This window comes from Uloborus diversus, chromosome 10, assembly GCF_026930045.1.
Source record: "Uloborus diversus isolate 005 chromosome 10, Udiv.v.3.1, whole genome shotgun sequence".
NCBI classification, from domain to species: domain Eukaryota; kingdom Metazoa; phylum Arthropoda; class Arachnida; order Araneae; family Uloboridae; genus Uloborus; species Uloborus diversus.
In genome coordinates this window covers 8515171-8539685 of record NC_072740.1, presented here as the reverse complement: position 1 = coordinate 8539685, position 24515 = coordinate 8515171, and the positions used below count along the sequence as shown (strand labels likewise).

The 24515-nt window shown below is 34.2% G+C and overlaps 1 protein-coding gene across 1 annotated transcript in view; it reads left to right on the top strand.

The window, feature by feature from the left end:
• LOC129231598 (serine/threonine-protein kinase Sgk2-like) overlaps positions 1-24515 on the top strand; it is a 76279-nt gene that overhangs the window by 29361 nt on the left and 22403 nt on the right. Inside the window, 8 exon segments of the mRNA XM_054865957.1 lie at positions 743-826; positions 911-958; positions 961-1061; positions 3986-4085; positions 12237-12304; positions 14990-15095; positions 16918-17085; positions 21166-21278. Coding sequence (XP_054721932.1) covers positions 743-826; positions 911-958; positions 961-1061; positions 3986-4085; positions 12237-12304; positions 14990-15095; positions 16918-17085; positions 21166-21278 — 788 coding nt within the window.

Here is a 24515-nt window from a genome sequence, read left to right as displayed (position 1 = left end):
GCATTAAAGCGGCTCAAAGAATCGGAAATAAACTTTAAACTTTGATGTCCATCTGCGTGTTTTTTGGAAAGTTCTATTTTACGAAGATTTTTAACACGTTAGCTCCCACGTCAGTCATCGGTGACCGACTGTGAACTTTCAGTTCAGGCAGGTGGTTTCATCGGTGACTGATAGTACGAAATGCCATATGAAAAATTGCATTGTTAGTCATTTCAGGAGCGTTTCACTTATGGACTTGAATATCACGTGTATCAAAAAATTGAATGGATTTTGTTGAAACAGTTGAAACAAAGCAACGGTTTTTCAATACTTTCCCAATACTACTCGCTTGGCCTGATTGATATTTCCTCAGAAATGCTTGACAGCAAACGTGTTAACGTATTAGTACAGAAAGAATTGTTAGGTAAAAAACTATTATCACTCACAGATACAGTTTTTACTCTTACACTTACTGACTTAACCAAGAAGTTACAGTTGAAATAATACTTTAAAACTTTTTTCTCTGTGCTTCTTCATTAAAATTCATTAGACTAAAGTGTATGCAATATTTTAAAATTGGCTTTCTCTTACGGGTTTACGAAATGATTGGTGAAACGGCTATAAATAAATCGTTTGTACACTAAATGGTTCTAAACATAAATTATAATTAAACTAACTCATACAGAAGCTTGACTTCAAATTCTCATTAAATTCATTCAAATAAAGATGTAACTAAAATTTTCAAATCAATTGTTTCTTAAAGGTTTACAAAGTTGTTGTCGAAGCCGCAGGAAATAAATGGTTTGTGTTTCGAAGATACAATGAATTCAGCAAGCTATTAGAAATAGTAAGTATTTTCAATCAAAAGTCTTTGCATTATTTCATTTAGCTATTTTAATACTATCATACATTTTTTAAACCTTGATTTCAGCTCAAAAGACAGTACCCACACATTTCGTTGAAGTTGCCAGGAAAAAAAGCTATTTGGAAAACAATTTCAGTTCTGATTTTATAAAAAATCGGCGGCAGGGCTTGAATGATTTTGTGCAAAAACTCGTTACAGAACCACAGCTATTGCAGAGGTATGTTAAAAATTCTATTTGAAACAGTGAAACTTTGACTTAACAAAACTCGAGCTAATGAAATGTCAAGTAAAAATAAATTCCAAAAGCAGAAAAATGCTTTTTTCGTGGCTCAATTCAAATCATGCTTTTAGCAATGAAATATTGAATTTCGAGCTTAACTATGACGTTCATTTTCAGATCAATTTGTTGCGTACTTTAAATGAAAGTAAATTTTTCATTTTCTTACATTGTATTTGATCATCATTTTTACTATTTAACTACTTTTACTATTTAGTACTTTACTTAACGGACTATTTTCTGGATCTTCCTTAGATTCTGTAGAATGCAGATCACATTACATAACAAAAATTATTAGTTTCAGTTACAAAGGAGCATAACAACCTTACCATTTTGAGCCAATGTATTTGTAAGGATTATAATAAACTAGCAAAACACTTTTGAATTTTTCGTTAACATTCTTGTTAACATACACCATCGTCAATTATTAATATTCCACTGCTATGAATAAAGCCCCCTGCCCTAAGAAAGCAGGTCTGCCGAAACTGTCATGGCTCGCAACGTGCTTAGTCAAAGAATTAAAAAAAAAAAAAAAAAAATTGCAAGAACTTTTTATTGGACAAATAATGAAATAGTCAAAAGGATTTATTTTGTAGGGACTAATATATATATATATATATATCTTTTCCAAAAGAAATTTTTTCCATATGTGAAGTGAAGCCTCAGCAGTCTGTTCGTTGAACTATTCGAACCGACATGGTTGTTTGAAGGTACGCGTTGGAGATAAAGACTGGAGAACTCACGGCTAGAATAAGGGAATTTCCAAATGTTTGAATCGTAACACCCACTTTTTCCGTACACAAATTGATCAGTGTATTGAAAAATGGCGTTGGAACGATTGACGTGACGGAAATTGTTCGTTGCCACATTTGAACAGTTATGAAGAAAAATACAACACACTGCTAATTAGAAGTTTTCCTTGCACGTGGTGTGTTGTGTGATTATTAATTCTACTAGTGCCCCTGCAAATTAGACAGTGTTAAAGTGTTTCATCTCTCCCTGTTGTCATTAGTCCGTTATAATGTCCGTTGCAAATTCTTTAAGCCGACTATTTTCGTCACACGCCAATTGCAACAACACCATTCGTGATTTGTCAATATGCTGATCAATTTCTGCAAGAAAATGGATATTGCTACACGAAAATTAAAATTCTCTCACTGTGAGTGTTACCGTGAGCAATGTGCTGCTTCAATTCTTTATTTCCAGCGCATACTTTTAAACAACAGAGTGAATTTCTTGGTTTGATTGGTTCCGCTGATTGGCCGCTACGATTTTAGATATAGGAGGTTTTATCCTACATAAACTAGATGACCAAAAATTTTGGGACATTTTCAAAAATTCACATTTTTACGGATTTCTCGAGAAATAATTGACCAATTGCTCTGTTATTTTTTTTTTCGCATAAAAGGTATACTCCAGCTGTGATTTTCCAATAAAACTTAATTCTACTACTTATTTAGGGGACTAACAACAAATTGAAAAAAACAAAAAGGTTTTTGATCATCCTTCATTGCAAATAGCTGTAAATCAACTGTAAATTTCAGAAATAAGTCAACGACCTACGTTGAATTTATTTATTTTCGTGAAAGTATCTCTTATACCCATGGAGATCCAAGCATTTCTTTCAAAAATACAAATTTTATTTGAAGGTTTTCTGCTCATAACACGCAGTTTTCCGTAAAACGTTACTAAACTTTCAGAATATTTGACAGAATACAAGAGAAACATAATAACATTTGATGTTAGAATATGGAAAATTTGATAAAATATGAATGTTTAAAGCAGTTGAAATTTTACTGCACATGCGCGAAAGATAGCAATTTATAACCTTCATAATCCAAAGCCCAGATAGATCCTGCAATTTATGCTAAAATTCCACCTCGATATTTTAAAAATTTAAAAAGTTATCAGCGATCTAATGAGCCGAAGTTCAATAATTCTTGGATCGGCAACGAACGATCGTTTTTATCATGAATCACTCTGCACGATAACAGGAATGTTGCCAGTTTGCGAATGACCCCTTGCGATTCGTCGCCTATCCCAGAATTATTGAAATTCGACTCATTAGACCGCTGATAACTTTTTAAATTTTTACGATGTCGAGCTGGAATTTTATCACGAGTTGCAGGATCTATCTGGGCTTTGCATTATGAAAGCTTAAAATTGATATCTTTCCCGGATGCGCCGTAAACATTCAATTGCTTTAATCGTTCATATTTCATCAAATTTTAATATTTTAACTTCAAATTTTGTTACTATGTTTCTCTTGTATGCTGTCAAATATTCTGAAAGTGTAGTAACATTTGACGGAAAACTCTGCCTGTTACGAGTTGAAAATCTTCAAATAAAATATGTATTTTTGAAAGAAATGCTTACACCTCCGTGGGTATAAGAGTTACTTTCACGAAAATATAAAAATAAATTCTACATAGTTCATTGACTTATTTCTGAAATGTGCAGCTTATTTCCAGCTATTTGCATAGAAAGAAAATCAAAAACCATTTTTTGTTTTCTCAATTTTTTGTTGGTTTCCTAAATTGTAAATTTCATTTTTATGGGAAAACCACAGCTGGAGTACTCCTTTAATGTGTGTAAAATGCAGAGCAATTGGTCAATTATTTCTCGAGAAATGCGTAAAAATGTGAATTTTTGAAAGTGTCCCAATACTTTTGGTCATATAGTGCTACTTGCGGTCAGAAATGCAGAGAATTTGTGAAATAAAAAAAAAACTTATGTTCCGATTAGTTTTCAGCAGCATTTACTTTTTTTGTAAAATAAATTTGAAAGTATGCATCGTATCAGTCGAAATGCTTAAACTTTGTTTTTGAATTTCCAAATTTTGAATTTTTGCATCTCTTTTTCAGCATGGAAGTGAGAGAGTTTCTAAATGTAGATAAGAACTTAGGTATTATTTCAGATGAACCACTTGATAAAGTTCAAGATCTTGCAGAAGCTTTATATTCTGTAAGTAAAATGCATATTTAATTACATTTTTACTTAATGTTAAAAATAGCTGAAAAAATGAGCATTTAAGCTCCTTGAAAGGGGGAGAGACTGGGTAGTAGAAAAAACTTGATACACTTCTTGTTCTATTTTCTTAGTATACATTTGATAATCTTTAAATCTTTTTTTTCCTTCTGTCTCAAGCTTCGACATATTCTTACAGCATTGAAATTTTTTACGACTGTTGATAATAGTAACACGATAGTTTTGGGAGTTATTTAACTATGTATTCCAAGCAATGATTTTTTATTAACTTTCTGTTACATGATATTTGGTTAAGAGGAGATAATTAGTGCTACAAAGCTTTTTCCGTTTACTTTCGATTATGGTTGTAAATGTGTATTTTCAATCTTTTACTCATGATGCTGGTTTCCGACTTTTAGTCATATTTTTATCGCGATGTTTATTTTAAGTGTATTTTCGACTTGAATATTCATATGTACTCATTTGATGTATTTGCCTGTATATCTTGCGGTTTGTGTAACACTTAATGCTTACCTTTTCGAGCATTCTTCATCAGTGGTTTCCAATGAAAGTTCCCACGGCTATGAAAAATAATAATTTATACTAATAATATACAGCTGAAGAGTTTGTTTGAACGCGCTAATCTCAGGAACTACTTGTTCAAATTGAAAAATTCTTTTTGTGTTGAATAATACATTTATTGAGGAAGGCTATATACGAGTAACATCACGCTATGACTAATAAGAGTGGTAAGAGCAATAAATAGATACTAAATCAATAATCATGATTTTTTGTTGCATCAATAGCTCTAACTTCTGTTGCCCGAATAGCTCAGTAGGAAAAGCGCTCGGTCAGCAACCCTGTCGGGTTCGAACCCGGCTACGGGCGGAAAGAATTTCAGCATTTATTACCCAGCTCATTTGAACGTTAATTAATTTATAAATCAAGGGTTTTCAATTGCTTTTTATTGAAAAAAAAATCGATTTTCTTATTTAACGGAAAACATCAATGTGGATAAGGGTGTGTATTTTTTTACTATATATATATATATATTAATCACAACGTGATGCACCTAAAATAATTTTTTAATACAGTGTTGTCTTAACGCGGGTGAAACTGCGCAGCACAGCTAAAAGTAAACAAAGGAAAGTATAAATTGTTTCTCAATATTATTATTGACAGAGGCAACGCTGGGTACGTTTGCTAGTAATAAATAAATTAGTAAAAATACAACTTGTTCATCTTTCGCGCATGCGCAGTGAGAAATTAATTGCTTTAAATTTCATACTTAATCAAGTTTTCAAAATATTTTTTTCAAATTTTAGTATAATGACTAGCTGCGTGCCCGGCGTTGCACGGGCTGCTTAAAAAATGAAAGAGATGTCCAATTGATGTTTTTGTATTACTCGGACATCAGTTTCTAAAGCGCTAAGGAGTAAATAAATACGCGTAATGCAAGGTTTGCAAAACACCAGTAGAGCATATTTTTGGCAAAAATCTCTTTAAAGTTAATCATAGTTATCAATGATGCAAGTTATGAGTATTTTCAATTAGCACAAAAGATGAAAATATATGCATTATCAATTATAATCTGTGCTCTCTTTAAATTGAATTAAATCTGATAGACTATACCTGAAACATTTGTATGAACAATTACGATCAACTTTTTACATAAAATGACACATACTTTTTGGTTGCTTTCGTGAAACTAAAGCACCAAGACTTAATAAATACCAATCAGCATTAATTTAATACCAAGTCATCAGATTCGAATTAAGCTTTAGTTAAAATCCTTAAAAACAATATTTTTGTTCAACTCTGTTTCACTTAAAGAAATCCAAACAATCTTAATTTAACATGTTCTTTTAACGATACAAACTGTATTTCAAAAATAGAAACAGGAAGGAAAAAGAGAGTTATTACAATTCGAAAACTCACACATGTGACGGGAAAAAGTCTAACAAAATAAACATAATTAGTCACACATCCTAAATGTACCAAAATATGAGGCCGGTGAATGATAAACTTACACTACAATCAATAAACATAGCTAAAGAAACAACTTTCATATGTTGAAAGGAGTTAAGAACGTTGAATGTAAAAAATAAAAAAAGGACAGACGATAAAATAAATGCTATATCCGAATAGAGCAACCAATTTTAAACTAATTTAAAATGAAATTCTAGATGGAAGCGTTGTTTTAAGATTTGGACAGCAGCCAAAAAAATCTCTTTTAAAACAATTATTTGAATTTTACTTGCTCACGCAAATTCAAAATGGCAACAGGAAAGAAATAAAATTCCCGAATAACGTTATGTTAATTAACGTTTTAATTAATATCTCCGCTAATTAAAGTCGCACAATTACGAAATTGGTCCTATTGTTTTCTTTGGGAAATTTCGAATTGATCGGTATCTCGTTTGACTCCCGATTCGGAGCGGTTCTCGAGAAGATAGATCTTCAGACAGACAGACAGACAGACGCGAACAGATTTTAATATTATAGTGGATTCTTTGTATGCTGTCAAATTTCCTGAAAGTATGGTAAAAATTGACGGAAAACTCTGTGGTAAGAGGCCAAAAACATGGGAACAAAATTGATATTTTTGAAACAAATATTTATAGCTTCGTGAATATAAGTTAAACTTTAACGGAAATCTGCACCATTACTGTATATAGCAAGTAAACTAATTGCTGAAAGTTACAGCTCATTCCCAGCTATTTACGATGAAGGATGATCAAAAAGTTTTTGGGGTTCCTTCAATTTGTTGCTGGTCCCCCAAATGCATGGGTGGATTAATTTTTTATTCAAACAGGTCAGTTGAAGCATATATTTTATGTCAACAATTACAGAACAATTGTTCTCTTATTTCTCCAGAAATTCTTTAAAATGTGAATTTTTGCAAGTGATAGTTTTTTGTCAACCACTGTATGTGTCATTTATGACAGTTCTTCTCAACCTTTTTTACTTTGCGGCACACTTAAAAAATTTCTAGATCAACGGGGCACACTGAACTTAATTCGCAATGGTAATATAGAAATGTTTTTATCATTCACAGGTAAAAAGACGGGGGGGGGGGGGGCTTTTTTCATATGGATAAAACAATTATAACTAACGTAGTGTATTTAGAAAGTAGAAAAATTTATTTAGAAAGTAGAAATATTTCGAATGTATTGAGGTTGATAATGAACAACAAAAACTACCTATATCAGACTTAACAGAAAACTATGCTTCATATGTTTCAAAGCATTTCTGTCAAACATGCGATTAAAGTGCACAGTTTAGTTAAACGATTTGTCAAATAATGTTTCAAGAAAGAAGCAAACAAGAAATTAAAACCAAGCACCTAACTTCCGTTTGACACTAATGAAACACTTGAGCCTACCTTGAGGAGCAAAGACGTTTGATGTTCGGCTCCATGCTGGAAAAAGCTACACGAAGTTCTTGATCCAGGCTATTTAGAGGTGATCTCTTGCTGTTTTTTATAAGTGTGAGGGGCAGGGTCGCGCCGAGCCTGATCGGCGCCGTCGTGCAAATGTCTTTTGAGCGCCTTTATGTCCCCGAACAACATATGTATATTATATGTTGTTCGGGGAAAATATAATTAACACCTGGAAAGAGGTTTTGTAAACAAATATAAAATGGAAAAAATACATTTGGCATTTAATTTATTAAAAAAATAATGTGTGAATATTTAATCTTGGAATATGGTGTACGTTTTTACTTCATGTCTCGAAGTTATTTAGAGTTCAGCAGCTCCTCTGATATGCTAAAAATGCATTTTGGAAAAAGGAAAATGTTTGAAATAACAAAGTTCACGCCACTGCGAGTATTTATCTAATCTCTAAGTGATAAATAATTAATAAAACAGTTACGCCTGTCAAAACATGACAAGAGAAGCAGTGGCGCAACTAGAAAATAGTTTTAGAGACATTGAAAAAAAAATTCTCTTGTAAAATTTTTTAAATTCGTAGTTTTAAAAGACGCAATTTTAGACGGTCTTTGGTGGTGTTATGGGAGAAAATGGTACAAGGAGCTCCGCGGAAATTTGTAAAAAGTTGAAGCCTTAAAACGCGATTACAGGCCATATTTAATGACGTTAGAATAAGAGATAGAACTCTGGGATTCTACCCGATTTTTTTTTCTTTTTTTTGCAAAACAGATAGAAATCAATTCCTCCTCTCCCCTCCAATTTTTTGAAATTGAACTTCCAAAAACGCAATTTTAGACAACTTTGAAGATTTTTACGGAAGGAGATTTTGGAGCTGCCCCCTGGATTTTTTTTCAAAATTAAAGCCCTAAAAACTTGAGCAACATTCTATGATATTAGGAGAAGTTCAGAGGCTATTTCACTTAAATTTTACGTAAGCCATGTTTTAAAAACCTAAATTTTAATGATATTAAAGGAAGGCGATTCGGAGACCCTTGCCCGAATATTTTCTGAAATTGAAGTCTTAAAAACGCGATTGTAAGACCATATTTGGTAACATTAGGGCTGGCAATCTTTCAAAATTGAAGCTCCAAAAGCGCAATTTTAGGTGATTTTCGAAAGTAGCTTCAAGCGATGTTGTTTGGTATTCGAAGACTTTAACTGGAAATTTTGAGAAATTGAAAATTTGAAAACGAAATTTGAGATGCTACGTATTGCTTTTGGTAGCGGGAGAGGGAGAGAATCGGAGGAGTAGCATTTTGAAGACAATCTGACTTGCAGACGAACTAGAAAAAAGAAAAATAATAAGGAAAAAATAAGAGATAGGACGGAGGGAGGAGTAGCTGGAACAATTAGCTGTAACTACTGAAAATTTTTAATTCAAAGATTTCTTTTTGAAAGAAACTTAAGTTTTTCCCTAACATCATTATTTTTTTCGTACCAAAATCACTTTGTTTTCCTAAGACTTTTTTTTTTCTCTTCAATAATAAAGAATATTTTCGAAAAACATTCAACTCAGCATTCTGGAGGTGCATAAATTATAGTACAACATATTCACTGCAAAAACCAAAATGGGAAATAGCAAATTTCTTGCGCTTCGTATACTCTACCTTTTGAAATTATAGACATACATAAACAGCATTCACGGCTCCACACATGAAGAAAAATGCTCATGTATGCATAAATTAAAATCATGTGTTTTCAGTGTAAAAGATTGCGCTTTTGAATAACATGTTTGGACACAACAAGGCAGTTTTTTCCTTTTAGAAAGACAGCAAGGAGGATTGCTTGTTTTAATGAGCAGTATAATTTCACCATCACTATTAGATATAATGAAAAGTTCAATTTTATTTATTTATTGATTACTTTTTTTTTTGATGGAGATTTTTCCTACTCATTTGGAGAATTTTTGATTGGTAGAGCTTGGCGCCTTTTTGACTCTGCGCCGTCGTGCGCCGCACGAACTTGCACATAGGGACGGCGCGGCCCTGGCGAGGGGCTAAGAAGCTGAGTTCGAAAAGATATGTAGTTGAAAATGGTAGCAGCACATTCAATAGCAAGAAAAGAGATGGTGGGATACTCATTCTTAACACTCCGTCGGGCGCAATATGTTGTAGAACACGATCGGGCGCATTGAGCCTGGGAAGCACACTTTGATCTACTGATCTTTTCTACGCATGTTTACATTTTCTTACGAAAAAATTGTCAACTACAAACACCAAAGAAAAGAAATAAAACAGTTTTTCATGATTTTCGAATGTAACATAAGTTTGAGAAAATGAATATACATTTTTCCATGAGCTATTGAGGAGGCGTGGCTAACTAAAGAGTTCGAGGTGTGCCTAATAGATCAGTTGCGCCCGACGGAGTGTTAATCAGCAACCAAAATTCGTCCAGAGACACTGCGCTCAACCCAAGTTTAAGAGTACGGTCGCTCTTGAGGTCCATAAATTCTTCTCGCGCCTTCAAAGAAAGGACTTTAACTGATGCACCCGCAGATGAGGAGAATGGATCGCGATTCCAGTTATACTGTTCTATGTCAGTATTCTTGAAATAGTGTTTAAACTTGTCCTGAAGTATGACTAAATGCTCTACCACCACATTCAGCAGCTTTTCTTCCATGCCATTTCCTTCACATACCATGTTGACGGTCCGTTTGAACTTGTCCAATGAGCCACGATCTACTTCTCTCCACGGCTGAATTTTTATTTGAACCCGTTTAGCTTGCCCATACATGTAACCCAAATTCTTTCCTTGTCCTTGCATTTTCGGATTCAATTCGTTAAGGTGTTCAAAAATGTCAGCCATGTACGCTAGTTTTGCCAGTCAATATATGTCTTGCAACAAATTGGCGTACTGCATTTCGTTTTTAAAAATCAAAAACTGTCGTACCTCGTCCCTCAATTCGAAAATTATTGATAGTACCTTACCACTTGAAAGCCAGCGAATCTTTCTATGAAGAAGCAGGGTGTGGTGATCTGCACCCAGTTCTTCACAAAGTATACGGAGAAAAGGCGAGAATTACGCGGACTCGATTTTATAAAATTCACGATTTTCATGACTTCAGCCAAAGTTGACTTCAGCTCATCTGGTAAGATCTTTGCCATAGCTTCACGATGGTGGAAACAGTATATGGTTTTAATTTCCAGTTTGCTAAGTCTCTGAACCGAGCTTTGAGAAACTACGATAACATGAAATTAGTATCGGAACCGGAAAAGAGGAAAACAAAAGTTAAAGCTGTGGCTAAAATTCTGGGCGGGAGGGCACGATCCCTGCCTGAGGGAGGGGGCGATAATCCCGTTAGCGAAAGATTTAGAAAAATTCTGTATAATTAGTTGATTTCGTGGAAATTAGAATCCGTTTTCAAAAACTGAAAGTAATTACATCACAGGGTGAGGCAGCAAATCCCGCCTCTCCCCTTGGTATGTCTTATTGCATAAGATCGACAAGGTGAATTGAGAGCTTACAGAACGATACAAACGCTATTCGGTCGTAACTTTAAAATAAAATACATCAAGGCTCTTTCTTTTTATATAACTACGAAAATGCAGCGGCACACCGGGTTCCTTGTCGCGGCGCACCAGTGTGCCGCGGCATACCCGTTGCGAAGCCCTGATTTATGATACTCTTTCAGTTCTATTCATGTAAATAAAAAAAAAACAAAATCGTTATTTTTCAATTTTGATTTTCAAATTTTGTGGAGTGGACAAGAAACATAATGTTGGTTATACTTTCCACCTCAACGTTACGAAAAAAAAAAAAAAACTCCAGTTAAGGGTTGACATAAGTGGAATGTAGTTTTGTAAAAAGGCTTACGTAGTATTTTTTTTTTTTTTTTTTCAAATCACGTTTGAGAAACGGGTGTGTTTAGTTCATCCCCCTCCCCTCGTCTACGCTGCAATGCATTGAAAAATCCAAAATGAAATTTAAGAACTGCAAGAGTTGTTAGAAAAGTATCTGACCTTATTTTCTTGTATGAAAACGTGCTGGATATGAAAAAAGCGCCCTTCAAAAAAAGCCGCCGCCTTTTAAAAGTCAACTTTTAATCTCTTTGTGCACGTGTAATTTTTTTTCCATTTGTCAATAGCGTTAGTCGCTGTCGAACAGAGTTTCGCTAAAGTAAGATGTAGTACGATCTTCGTCGGATATTTTAATTTTAAGTAAAATGACGACCAACTTTTAAACACCGACCTTTCAATCGCCTAATGAGTTCGGGGAACAGCCAGAAGTCCTAAGGAGCCATATCAGGAGAGTAAAAAACCTATTGATTTTCAGAAGTCTAATGTTTCGCCCTAAACGTCGAAATCATGTGCAAAAAATGTGTTGAGTAATTGTAACTGAAAGCCGTCTGCATCTTTCGAATAATTGTTTCCCAGTATCTGGCAAAACTCGATGCAGTAGCGTTTCTTCAATCGTTCCATCATTTTTCTTGAAATTAAAAAATCCGATAAAAGCAACAAATACTTAGTCCCACTCTGTTTGGCAGCGACTGACGCTATTGAAGGATAGAAGGAAAAAAAATTCACGCATGTTCATAAAGGTTCAAGGTCAGGATGATGCTAGCGCACTTGATTCATATCTATCTAGCTTTCACAAAAAATATTGCTGGACACTTTTCCTCACAGGCCTTCTATTTATAAATACTTCGTTTTCTCCAATTTGTCAGTGTTATTAATTTATTTACATTTATCATTCAGCTCATTCTTGTTCATTTTCAGGAAGAAGTGAAAGATGGTGAAAAAACTGAAGAAAAGCAGTTGGATCTTGGACCGAAAGAAAAAAAGAAGTAACTATAATTACTTTAAAAATTCAAATGTGCTGGCGCAATGTGAAATAATTAGTCGTGTAGCGATTCGAAATACTCCGCCGAAAGCTCAGGGGAGCGTTTGCGTGATATTGTTTGCAAGTTCACCAAATTTATTAAATTACGTTCAACAAAATTCATTGTTTCCGCGCAGTTTTCTTTTAGAACTCGAGAGGAAATTTATACCTTCGAAAAAAGTTTATATTTCCCAATAATCTAAGTTACATTTAGGTTAATGTAAGTAAATTCATTGCAATGAATTTACTTGCATTAACCTAATTATGAGTACATTCAATGAGTTTTGCTCATTGGTGTTCATTCAAAATGGACTTAACCTCAGCTCAAACATAACTCCACGCATTTTTTAGTTCGTCTGAGCTGATTTCACTTTTAAAAATTTTTTCAATTCATTTATATTTTTTATATTTGTTTCTTTTTTTGTATTTGGTATTTTTCCAAAATTGTGCCTTGCTGTCACGTTTTTATTTTATTTATGCAAGAGAATACAGGCTAAAAAGGAAAATAAAAAATATTTTTATTCTTCGACTTTTGCTACACCTATTTTTTTATTGCAAGCCAAGTTGCATAATTTTTGGCGAAGAAAAAAAAAAGGTGTATATCACTATCGCCAACTGAAGATTTGACTCATTTGAGAAGTCGTAAAACTAGCCTTATCTGAAAAACTACTCATTCCCACTATACGCTCACTTCCTTCCAGGTTAAACAGAAACCTCACTGACTTGCCATTCAGGCCTTTTTCACGTTTTCGTTCGTTTATTTTCTAGCAGCTCCCTAAGCTTGGATGATGGAATCTTGCAGGTTATTTTCTGTTCATTGAATATAATTCCATTCTTCACTATTTTGTACTTTTTAAAATCTGATTCTTTTGTTGTTAAGGATAAAAACGTGTGTACCTCATTATTACTGTGTTTATCATGTATGCACCATTAAAGCGTTTTCTAGTAGTTAAGGGGGGAAACCAGTTTAGACGAGTCAAAAAAATCCACTTTTTTATGTCAAAAATAGTTAAACTATTCAAGAATATGTGGACAAATTCCGATTAGTTCTGATGGATGCTATGCGCACTTAGTGACTGTGGAGATTCAAAAACGTTTTTTTTTTCAAACGTGTTTTTTGAAACAACTTTTTTTCGGCTGGTGGGCATTCTAGTTAAAGAGTTACTGACCGATCGTTTGGAAGCTTTGTGTGAATATTCTTTATTCAATTATACTCTATATGAACTTAACTCTTTAATGATGTTATTAATACAAAAAAAAATTATAATAATGCAAGAAATGTTAATTTTAAAAAAAAACATAACATTGCAATCAAACGCCTCAAAAAGGTGCAATTTTCAGCTTTTTTGATCACAATTAGGTTTATATTCTTAGGAAATATGTTCTTTACGAGAAAGAAAAATTGTGTAATGATTGCAGACAAAAATTGTGGCTTCGGTAATGCCCATCAGCAACAAGCTCTAATGGCGACCGCTCATGGACAACAACGTCTAACTAAACTAATTCTGGTGGAAATAACTTCAAAAGAATTAAAAGGTGTACTACAAAAGATGAACTAGTTTAAAGAAGTTTAAAGAAATACTGATTATTTCTTTCCTGTCACTAAAGTTTTGGCCTCCTAAACTGGTTTCCTCCCTTAAGGAGTGGATTCTTCTTTGGACAGAAAGTAAAAATTTTACAACTGAAGTGCAATATCAATTGAAATGTTTTCCAATTCTAAACTAGAAAACAGAGATGGATTTCATATTAGTTTCTTGTGAATCTTAATTGTGAGAATGTATCTTTGTGCCTCGTATGTAATAGCAAGAATTAAAATTTCCCTAACGTACCTTTGAAAATCTCTGGTGATCATTTGTTAGATTAGTTAGGAGTTAGTTTATTTTGAAACAGACGTATGCATAGATTTTTAATCTTCAGAATTAGAATGTAAATGAAAGCCATAAAATTTTTTTGAAACATATGGTCTAAGCCATTAAACGCAATTATGGATAGATTTTCAATGAAGGAGGTCGTTTGGTATTTTCTGTGCGATGGAATTACCGTATTGCTTTGGAAATCTGTAAGAAAAGCCGTGAAAAAACTACGCTAGGTAAAGAGCATTTGGTATGATTGTTTCTAGAAGAAACGAAATTGAAGCTCCATTCATTTTTTTTCATCGGTCTGAGCACGCTATTATATTCTTAAAAAAATACGCGCGCGCAAATGTCATAAAAATGAAATTAGTATTTCAAAGCTTATTGCACGTAGTTTGCCTTTTAAAAAAAAGCGTTAACTTTTAATGAAGTTATGCGCATATTTAACTACTTATTTACACGGACATTGCTAAATCACACACCGACGGTAAGCAATATCATATTTCGTGCTTTAACAGAATGTCAGACCAAAAAATGAAGTTTGTCTCAATGAATTTGCTACAGATCTCTGACGTAACGGTAGGAAATTCATGAAACTCACATTCAAAATCTGAGTTGATAATAGAGCTCATTCTTTGAGGAAAATTTTGAGCTTCATAAGCAGCTTACAGTAAGTGAACATATTTATGAAATTTTCAGTGAAATCTTCCACTTATTTCTTCATCTTTTAAGAGCAGTTAAATGCATGCATCATTTTCAGGTTTCTTATTAGTTTTTAACTTGCTTTTCTTTCTTAGTGTCAAACCAACAGATTTCGAGTTCCTGAAAGTTATTGGTAAAGGTAGTTTTGGAAGAGTGCTGCTGGCTAAGCACAAAGTTGAAGGAAATGTCTACGCAGTAAAAGTAAGTTATTTTCGGTTTTTAAATACTTTCTGCCTATTAATGAAAAGTAATGCAAAAGTGCGATATTTTTCTATTTTTAAATTCCCTTTGTCAGTAATCAATATAAATGAAGCAGAGGATGAGTTTTATTTACACAAATCCACTTCCTTTGGATCCTCACCAAATTCAAATTGGATCTTCACCAAAAGGATAAAAGAAGTTCCAAAGCGTTCTGTTTGAATTTTGTTCTAGAACCTTGAAATTACTCTTTCCGGTACGAACGAATCACCATATCGTTTTAAAAGTTCATTGGAAAGACAGCAAAAAATTGCACCAGACGAAATTTAATAACGAATAACGAATAAATTTCTTTATAACATGTATGAAAACTATAGAACATTTGACTAAACTTTCTGAACGAAACAAAATCAAAAGCTCAGTTCTGCGTGAGTTATAATTTCCGTGAAAAAATACGCAATGTCAAAGATGATTAAATTATTTCAAAGCAATTAGAATAACATCTGCTTTAATGACTTAATTCAATTGTACGCGCATTAAATAATATAGTGGGGTAGATAAGTAAATGAACACCTAAGCGTAATTTCATTTTCAAAAATTCATAGCATCGTTAAAAATTGTAGCATCTGCCATATGAGCGTAAAAACACTTTAGATGATATGTGTAATTATTTTTAAAAATTTGGGAGAACTTTATTTTTCTGCATCAGGGTTTTTTTGGGGGGGGGGGTTGAAATTCAAAAGAAGGTGCAACCCAGTGAATAAACAAACACCCCAACCAGTAGACAAACACAGCATTTTTTAGTCGTTTTTTGTGGAAATGCGTAGAAGGAAGTTCGCCAATTCATCTGAGAGTTTTTTTTTTTAGAGGAGGGGGTGCTCATTCACTGATAGGTCTACCCTAGAACAGTTTACTTTTGCTCATGTGAAGGTCTTTTTAGTCTTTTCAGATCGTTCGACCGTTTAAGTTTGTCATTCTCAAAATGTAGACGGAGCCACGTAGCGACTTGTAGAGTTTTTATGGATTGCCCAGCCATTGCCGATAAAGGCTTTGAAATTATTCAACACGTTCATTGAGAATTACAGGAACAGAAGCTCATCCACCAAAACCTTACGACTTTATTTTATGATATTTGGATCAAAGAAAAAAAAAAAGACAAACCTTGCTCAAACAATATTGTACATGTAAAATCATAAAACTTTGTTTCTTTGTTTGTGAATCAATACTAATGCGCTGTTAAATCTACATTAGATTTTTTAAAAACTATTTGCAATGCTCAAAGATACCCCAATTTTAAGGTGTCCTCTCTCCCCTAAATGTATGGCCAGAGAAATAAATACATATGTTGGGAACAGCTAATTTAGGTCTTTTTCTTCATTTGTTCGTCTTTTCGGTTGACAAAATTTTTAAACCGAACAGAAACGGGAAAAACAGCTGATTTACAAATAATTAAAAAGCAGTATTGCAGGTATTTTTGGAAGTAATTTTTTTCGGTCTTCAATTTTCTTCTGTCGTTAAAAAAGATGATGCAAAACTACATTTATTTCTTAAATTAATTCATTCCTTTCCTTACCTTACATAAAATAGATATTGGATTTGTTTTAGATCATTTGTTTTTCTACGTGCGGTTTCTTCTGCATACCAAACGTTCGTGTAATGTTTTGACAAATTGTCATTCTAGGCTTCACTTAAAAAAAAAAAATCACCCCAATCCACTTCTCTCAAATTTCCATTACGAACGTAGTTTGTAACAGTCGAAATAATTGTATTCGTATAAAACATTAGTGCTGCATGATGCGTGAAATAGTTCCTTTTTTTGCTACAGGTATTACAGAAGAAAATGATCTTAAAGAGGAATGAAAAAAATCACGTTATGAGTGAAAGAAATGTCTTATTGAAAAATCTGCACCATCCGTTTCTCGTAGGTCTACATTATGCATTCCAGACACCAGACAAACTTTATTTCGTCTTGGATTATGTAAACGGAGGAGAGGTAAGTATCACAAGCATATTTCAAGTAGGTAGTATATGCATATTTTCAATTTTATTTGACCTTCTCATGTACCAGGTGTTCCAATAAAATGGACTGATGGTTTCAACATGGAATTATAAGAGATCAGTGACGGATATTAAATTCCTTCTAGCGGATTATGAACCTGCTTTGTCAGGAATTTGTTGCAGTGCTTGTAATACAAAATTCGGATCATAGATGGCGCTGCGGCTTCCTATTGTTGCACGTGATACATGCGCGGGAAAATTGATTCGTTCGTTTGCCACAAGAAGGATCCCTCTTTGGTGTGTTAGCGGAAGCGTGTGCAATGGTTTCTCCTTTCACTAAGCCTGAAAATGGTATATTCTTTGGAACAAGAGGGTCGTTTTCGATAAATGTGAAAAATATTTGAATAAAGACTTTGAATGCACCGCTAATTTCGTGCGTCTGACGAGACATGTGGTTGCAGTGGAAGGTGACATATTGAGAACATATCTTCTACCCAGACCGCGTGATTTTCCTTTATTGGGGGAAAAGATATACAACACTATGTGCTGGTAACACTTTGTACCACATAAAAGTGTAAAATTTAATGTGAAAAAAATCTTCGCGCTTTCATGAATGAGTTTAATATGTTTCATCATTTTTTTGTAATTCCCTTTTAAAAACCGACAATTCATTTTGGAGCACCCTGTAAATTCCATATAGTATACGTGATGGTGCCGGTTTAGTTTCAAAACAGCATGTCTTTAAAACATACCAAAAAAATAATGAACTGTCCTGAACATAAAATTTTCAACTGCCCACTAAAAAGTAGTCTTACTTTCCGGGAAATGCTCCTACCTCGACATAGGCTAAATAAGTCCGGTTGATCTCAGAAATGAGAAAACCAAGGTACTTAAATGTGATCACCATAAAGCTGGAGCATTTGAAACTGACTCTTACTTTTTCACTGTTTTTCGTTAAAGGTAATAAATTCTGTTTCTACCTTCGACCCTCCTTCAAACATTTACGGCGATCATATTCAAAGTAGCGATTTCAAAATGCAGTAAAATAATCACATTTTCTCGTAAAAACACTTAAGGGGGTCCGGGACACATTTTGAAATTTTTTTTATTATGTACTTTAGAGTTTTGAAATTTTTTGAACTGATTCGTCATTTATTTAATAAACAAAATCATAACATAAATATGAAAAAAAATTATTTTTTTATTTAAATTTAATTAGTTTTTTTCAAAAAAATGGGGTTGCTTTAAATTGCTATAACTCAAAATATTGTTGGTCAATTTTCAATTTTTTTTCAAAAAAGTATGCACAAATATCTAAGCTTTAATTTTTATTCGGCGATTTTAAAAATGTTGATTCAATAAAAAATAAAAAATATTTGAAGAAAAATTGCGAAAAATTCGAAGATACTTTTTTTAAAAAAAATCATAATTTTTGCAGTAAACGTTTTTTTTTAATTCGCCGAATAAAAATTAAAGTAAATTGCTTGAAAAAGATATGCTCCAAGTTTCATTACTTTATCTCTATCGGTTCCTGACTTATAAGAGTTTGAATGCAAGAAATCGGGAAAAAATGCATCATGGAGAAAAACGCGTTTAAAGTTTTAAAGTTATGTACACATTCGTTAGATGCATGCAACAAAAATAACTATAACTTTCGTTCTATTTAAGGTAGAAACAAGATTCAAACGTCGTCTTAAGCAGAAAAAAACGTAGCAATTTTTCAAATTATAAAAAAAAATTGCAAAATTTGAGGATTTTTGTGTCCCGGACCCCCTTAACACGGATGAAGTATATGGATTTTGTTCGGTGAATTAATATATTCGTGTTTTGCATACTGTGTAATGCGTGCTACTTTGAGGGTATCATCAACTGTAGGTGATGGCTATGCATTTTTTTTTCGCGAAATTCTTTTTAATTAACTGAATAAAAACCCTTCGTTTACTTTCGATTTAACCACAAAATCTGTAAAGATTACTGAAAGATGAAACGATGCAAGAATTCGAAATTGCCGAGGCATGCATATCACGCTGACGACCACGCGGTAAGAATTAAAGCTAAGAACTGATAGCATAACTTGTTGCGGTGCATATTGAATATGTGTGTCATATGAGCACCAACATCAGTTACGAATCTCTATAGCATGTACTCGAAGAATTTTCATCAATTTTATTATGAAATACGAACCATAGTCGTCTCGTATAAGGGGTGGGCAATCACCCCCTCACTTTCAAAAGGGGCCGTGGGAGAAGGGAAGGGGCCTTGCCCCCTCACTCTTCACAATTAAAAACTAATGATCGATTGAAAAATGATTTTTTGTAGGGTGAATTGATTTATTTCACTAAAGTAAAAATTCAAAATAAATACAAATACGACGACCAGCAATAGGTTCTTGGCCTAGCTGGGCTGGTCCTAGTCAATTTATTAGTCCTTAATGAAGATCAATGGCCCTCTTAAAGCTATCCACCCCCTTGCTCATTACCACCTCTTCCGGTAAGCTGTTCCAAGTGTCCAAAACCCTACTAAAGTAGTAGTTTTTCCTTATTTCCAGGTTATCCTGAGATTTGAATAGCTTAAAACAATGACCCTTCGTCCTGCTTTCGATGCAAAAATTTAATCAATTAACATCATTCATTTTGATAAATTTAAACAACTGAATCATAATCATGTCCCCTCTGATCCTCCTTTGCTCCAGGCTATACATATTTAGCCTATTAAGTCTGGCATCATAATCTAAATCTGAAAGTCCCCTTACTAGTCTAGTTACCCTTCTTTGAACCCTTTCCAATACACAAATATCTTTCCTCAGATAAGGCGACCAAAACTGAACAGCATACTCCAATGGGGTCTTACCAGAAGAACCTTCTCAGATTTGTTTGAAATAGATCTATGAACTTTTCTTATCTTATTTCATAAAAACGTAACTTTGAATTGGCATAGGATAGGCAATCCGTAGCGATTTTTAAGGCCACATTCCTCATTTTTTGGAGGTCATAGCATCAGTAATGTCAAAAACCTTTAATATTCCCCGATTTTACACACACACACACACACAAAAAGCATCAGGGGCCACGCCCGCTAACCCCCACACACTTCTTTTGACTCCCCACTTTTTTGGTGCACGAGCCGTCTATGATATGAACTATCAAGATTTTTCATCCTTTTATAACTATAATAGTGTAGTCAATGTCATAAATTAAATGAAATGGAATCGTAGTAGTAAATATTATCAAAGGCGAATTTATCAGAATAAGTAAGTACAGGGTGTTTCAAAATGAATAGCGGGGTTTTAACATGCTATAATATTTATTACACCCAACTTACAGCCACAAGTGATATATCAAATGAAAGAGAAACTCACAGTTTTGTTTGTTGGCATCAGTGCGCATGCGCGTGGAATGTTTCTGCTGCAATCCGCTAGAAAGCGCTTGTAGCAAAGATGGCGACTATAGAATAGAAAGCGTTTTGTGTTTTACAGAAAACTTCATCTTTCAGCAAGATGGTGCACCACCTCACTGGCATAATGAGGTACGCGATTGGCTTAACCTAACTGTACCCGACCGCTGGATTGGCCGTAAGGGGCCTAATGACAGGGCTTGTTTCCCATGGCCTCCACGGTCACCCGACCTAACGCCGTGTGATTTCTATCTTTGAAGGTTATTAAGGACCGTGTGTATGTGCCTCCACTGCCAGCCGACCTTCCCGAATTAAGGAACAGGATTGAAACAGCTGTTGCAGCAATTACTAATGAGACACTCATCAAAGTTTGGGAAGAACTCGCATATCGTCTTGACGTGTGCCGAGTGACGAATGGTACTCACATTAAACACTTGTAGGCTATTATGTAAAACTGTTTGTTACTCTTTCATTTGATGTATCACTTGTGGCTGTAAGTTTGGTGTAATAAATATTATAACATGCTAAAACCCCGCTATTAATTTTGAAACAACCTGTATAATACTTCGTGAAAAAAAAAAGCTTTTAGATTTGTTTGTTCACATAAAAATTGGTGATCTACAAAGAAATGTATGTAATATATTTTATACTTCGATAAATTAGGTTTCATAACCTATTTCAGTTGTTTTTTCATCTTCAAAGAGAAAGATACTTTCAAGAACCTCGAGCTCGTTTTTATGCAGCAGAAATTACAAGTGCTTTGGGCTATCTTCATTCGGAGGGTATTATTTATCGGTAAGTATTTTTTTTTATTAGCTGTTTTAAGTTTTTAAAGAAGATATGATACTAAGCGAATTTTGTCAGTTTCAGTTTTAATTGTAAAAACCCTAATTAGGGGATCCTAACTAAATACCAATAAAATATAAAAATTTCAAGAGCAGGCAGTTCTATTTTTTTTAATTCAAAAAAAGCATACGTTTTTGTTTATTTAAAAACGAAAGTAAAAAGAATTATATTTTGCTGCATTGCCGAATTGGATTTATATATGCTTCAACTGTACAAAGCATTGATTGAAAATACTTCAGAATAATGAGAATATTTAACTCGTGCTTCGATTCCGTTAGGTTCAAACGCTGAAAAACATTTTGTGAGGATCTATTGAGAATTTGCTCTCGTCACTTCCATGTTTGGGAGCATACATTTATGCGAAAGTGCTTTTTCGGCTATGAATCTTATCAAGAATCGTCACAGCTCTCTCTCCGACAGTTCATTGATAGACCTTCTGCTGCTGCTATGACAAACATCGATGTTGACAGTCCTGCCTTTGTAAAGAAGGCAGATCGGCCTCAGTTTTCCTATTAAAAAAGTTTAAGCAAATTGTTTTATAATCCTTCTGTTTCATTGTTTTATAATCAATAATTCAATTATGAATTGTTATTGCATAAGAGGTAAGAGGTTATTGTTCAACTTCTTCAAACTGCGGCCCGTCAGGTGATCGGTGACCGGAATTCTGGACCGTGGGCTCTTTGCAGTTGGACAGCCCTGCCTTAGACCATTCACTGTTATAACCAGAGGTGCCATATAGGAGCGAATTTCCGCTTTAAGGGTGCAAAGACGGAACCACAGGGAGCCATGGAGGATAGGAAATATTGTTACGATATCTTTTAGCACCTCAGTGGATGAAAGAAGGTAATGAAAGGCCATCAGCCCACGCAGTAGCCAATAGCTGAATCTTTTTCCTTCGAAAAGGTGCCCCGCTCGCACATGCGCTGTGCGTTCCGGTATAAGTTCAGTTTAGCCACTTTAATGGCGGACGACGATGCTGCAACGAAGTTGTTGGTACATTAAATTTTCACATTTGATTAGACAACGAATCTGGATTAAAATTCAACATTTCTGTGACAAACCTTCAAAAACTTGCGTAAGTACAAGCTTTTAATCATGGTGTAACATTTAAGGCTTTCCATTAGGCTTTTAGTGTTTTCAGAGTTGTGTTTCAACAAATTAAACTGAGTATTACTTATTGTTTATAGTTAACCGTTTTAACATAGTGATGTATGGCTTTTTCTATCATGTGTAATAATATATGGTGTTACTTGTTTGTCGCGTCAGCGGCCTCGCGGATTTTCCCCAGAAATGTTTATTGTTAGCTATACGAAATAATTAATAAGTAAGCGGGATTAAAATGCAATGATTTAACTAACTGCTACAGCTGATACTCTAAATGTCTTTATCTTCTCAATAAAATAGCTGCGTAGACGTATAGTCCAGTCAATAGGTAGAAAAAAACGGGCTTGCCTTACAAAAAATGGGGTCAAAGATTTTATTTTTTAAATTTGTGTATACTAGTGCCAATATGAAAAAACCAAGTTATCCAACACGAAAGACCTCGGGAGAAGTTTTGGGGGCCGAAAACCCCCCAAAAATTGTGACTTTTTGTAATATTTTCAAAATATCTCAAAAATGGTTAAAATTACAAAAAAACTTCCAATGCAAATGTTAAAGAGGATTAAATTTCCTTCAACTTTTGTCATTACAACATTTTTGTAGCATGAAAAGCAAGCGAGTTACAGCTTCTTGAAAGTCACACTTTTTCTGAACCCCCTCAGCGAAGTGCGTGAAAGCGCATCGGATAACGGAGGAAAAAAGGAGAAACGCCGGCAGTCTGACCTTGGAAATCATTTATCTTTCATAACTGAGGGTAAATGCTTCCGTTCCCTTTAACTTAAACAAAACACCCCCATTCCATCCCCCCTTTTTTCTCCAAATGAGATGAAGCGACTCAATAGCTACTTATGTTGGTCACTTCAGCGTTTGAGCCAGATATGTTTTATCAATTTGTGTGTTCTGTATTACAATTTTTTTCCCTAGAACTGAATACGCCTGACCAAGGTGTTTTATTATTATTATTATTATTATTATTATTATTATTATTATTATTTGCAAAATCAGTTTGCGTGAATGCGAAATAAAGATTGTGAAGGAAAAGGGAATATAAAATCTTCAAAGATGCAGCGCAAAACGGCAAAATGAAGAACATCAGCGTTTTTTTGAAGTTCTTAAAAGAAGTGACAATTCACACTGCCTGTCAAAAATGCTATATCAATGAGCAATCAATCTCTTCCCTTGAAGTAATGGTTGAACCTAACATGTCAACTAAATTCCTCAAGAAAGATTTCTGGCAAATTATAACAACAAGAATCGTCTTATTCAACTTCTTGAGACATATTTCGAAGAGTGTGAGATTGAAGTCAGGCAGACTCAAGATGATGCCGACTTACTTACTGCTCTTTCAAAGGCAAAATAAATTGAAAAGTTTGTTATAGTGGGCTAGAGGATATAGATCTGTTGGTGCTGATGACAGCTTTAGGACAGCCTTTCAGCAACTTGTTCCTTTTAAAACCTGAAAGAGGGAGTACTTGTGATTTGTTTTTTTCCCCCACTAAATCTTTTAAGTTTGACCCCAGCAATATTCTTTTCATCCATGCGTTTAGTGGGTATGATACGACTTCGGCAATCTTTGGCCAAGGCAAAATTAAGTTGTACAAAATAGTCAACAAAGAAAAAAAACTCCTGAAATTAAGGAAGCTATTGAAGAATTTAGGGACCCAATCTGTCATCGTGATGCCTTAGCTGCAGCCGGAGAAAACATTTTGCAAATATTATACACAGGTGACGTAAAGTGTTTGAACCTATCTTTGGATACTTTGCAATTTAATCTTTTTATAAAACTAGTACAGGGCTAAGATAAATCTTGAAGGGCTACCTCCAACGTGCGGAGAGGGGGGGGGGAATTTATCACTCATATCGGTTCTACCACCAAATTCAAAGTTAGTTGAGCAACATAATTGATCCAGAGAAGTGGGACTGGGAACGCAGAACGCAAGATTTAATGCATGTTGACACGAAAAGAGATTCAGTTACTCAGAATCTTTTGAAAATTGTACCTTGTACCTGCAAGAAAAATTGCACTAGAGCCTGTTCTTGTCATAAGGCAGGTTTAAAATGCTCCAGCACGTGCAAACACTGCAG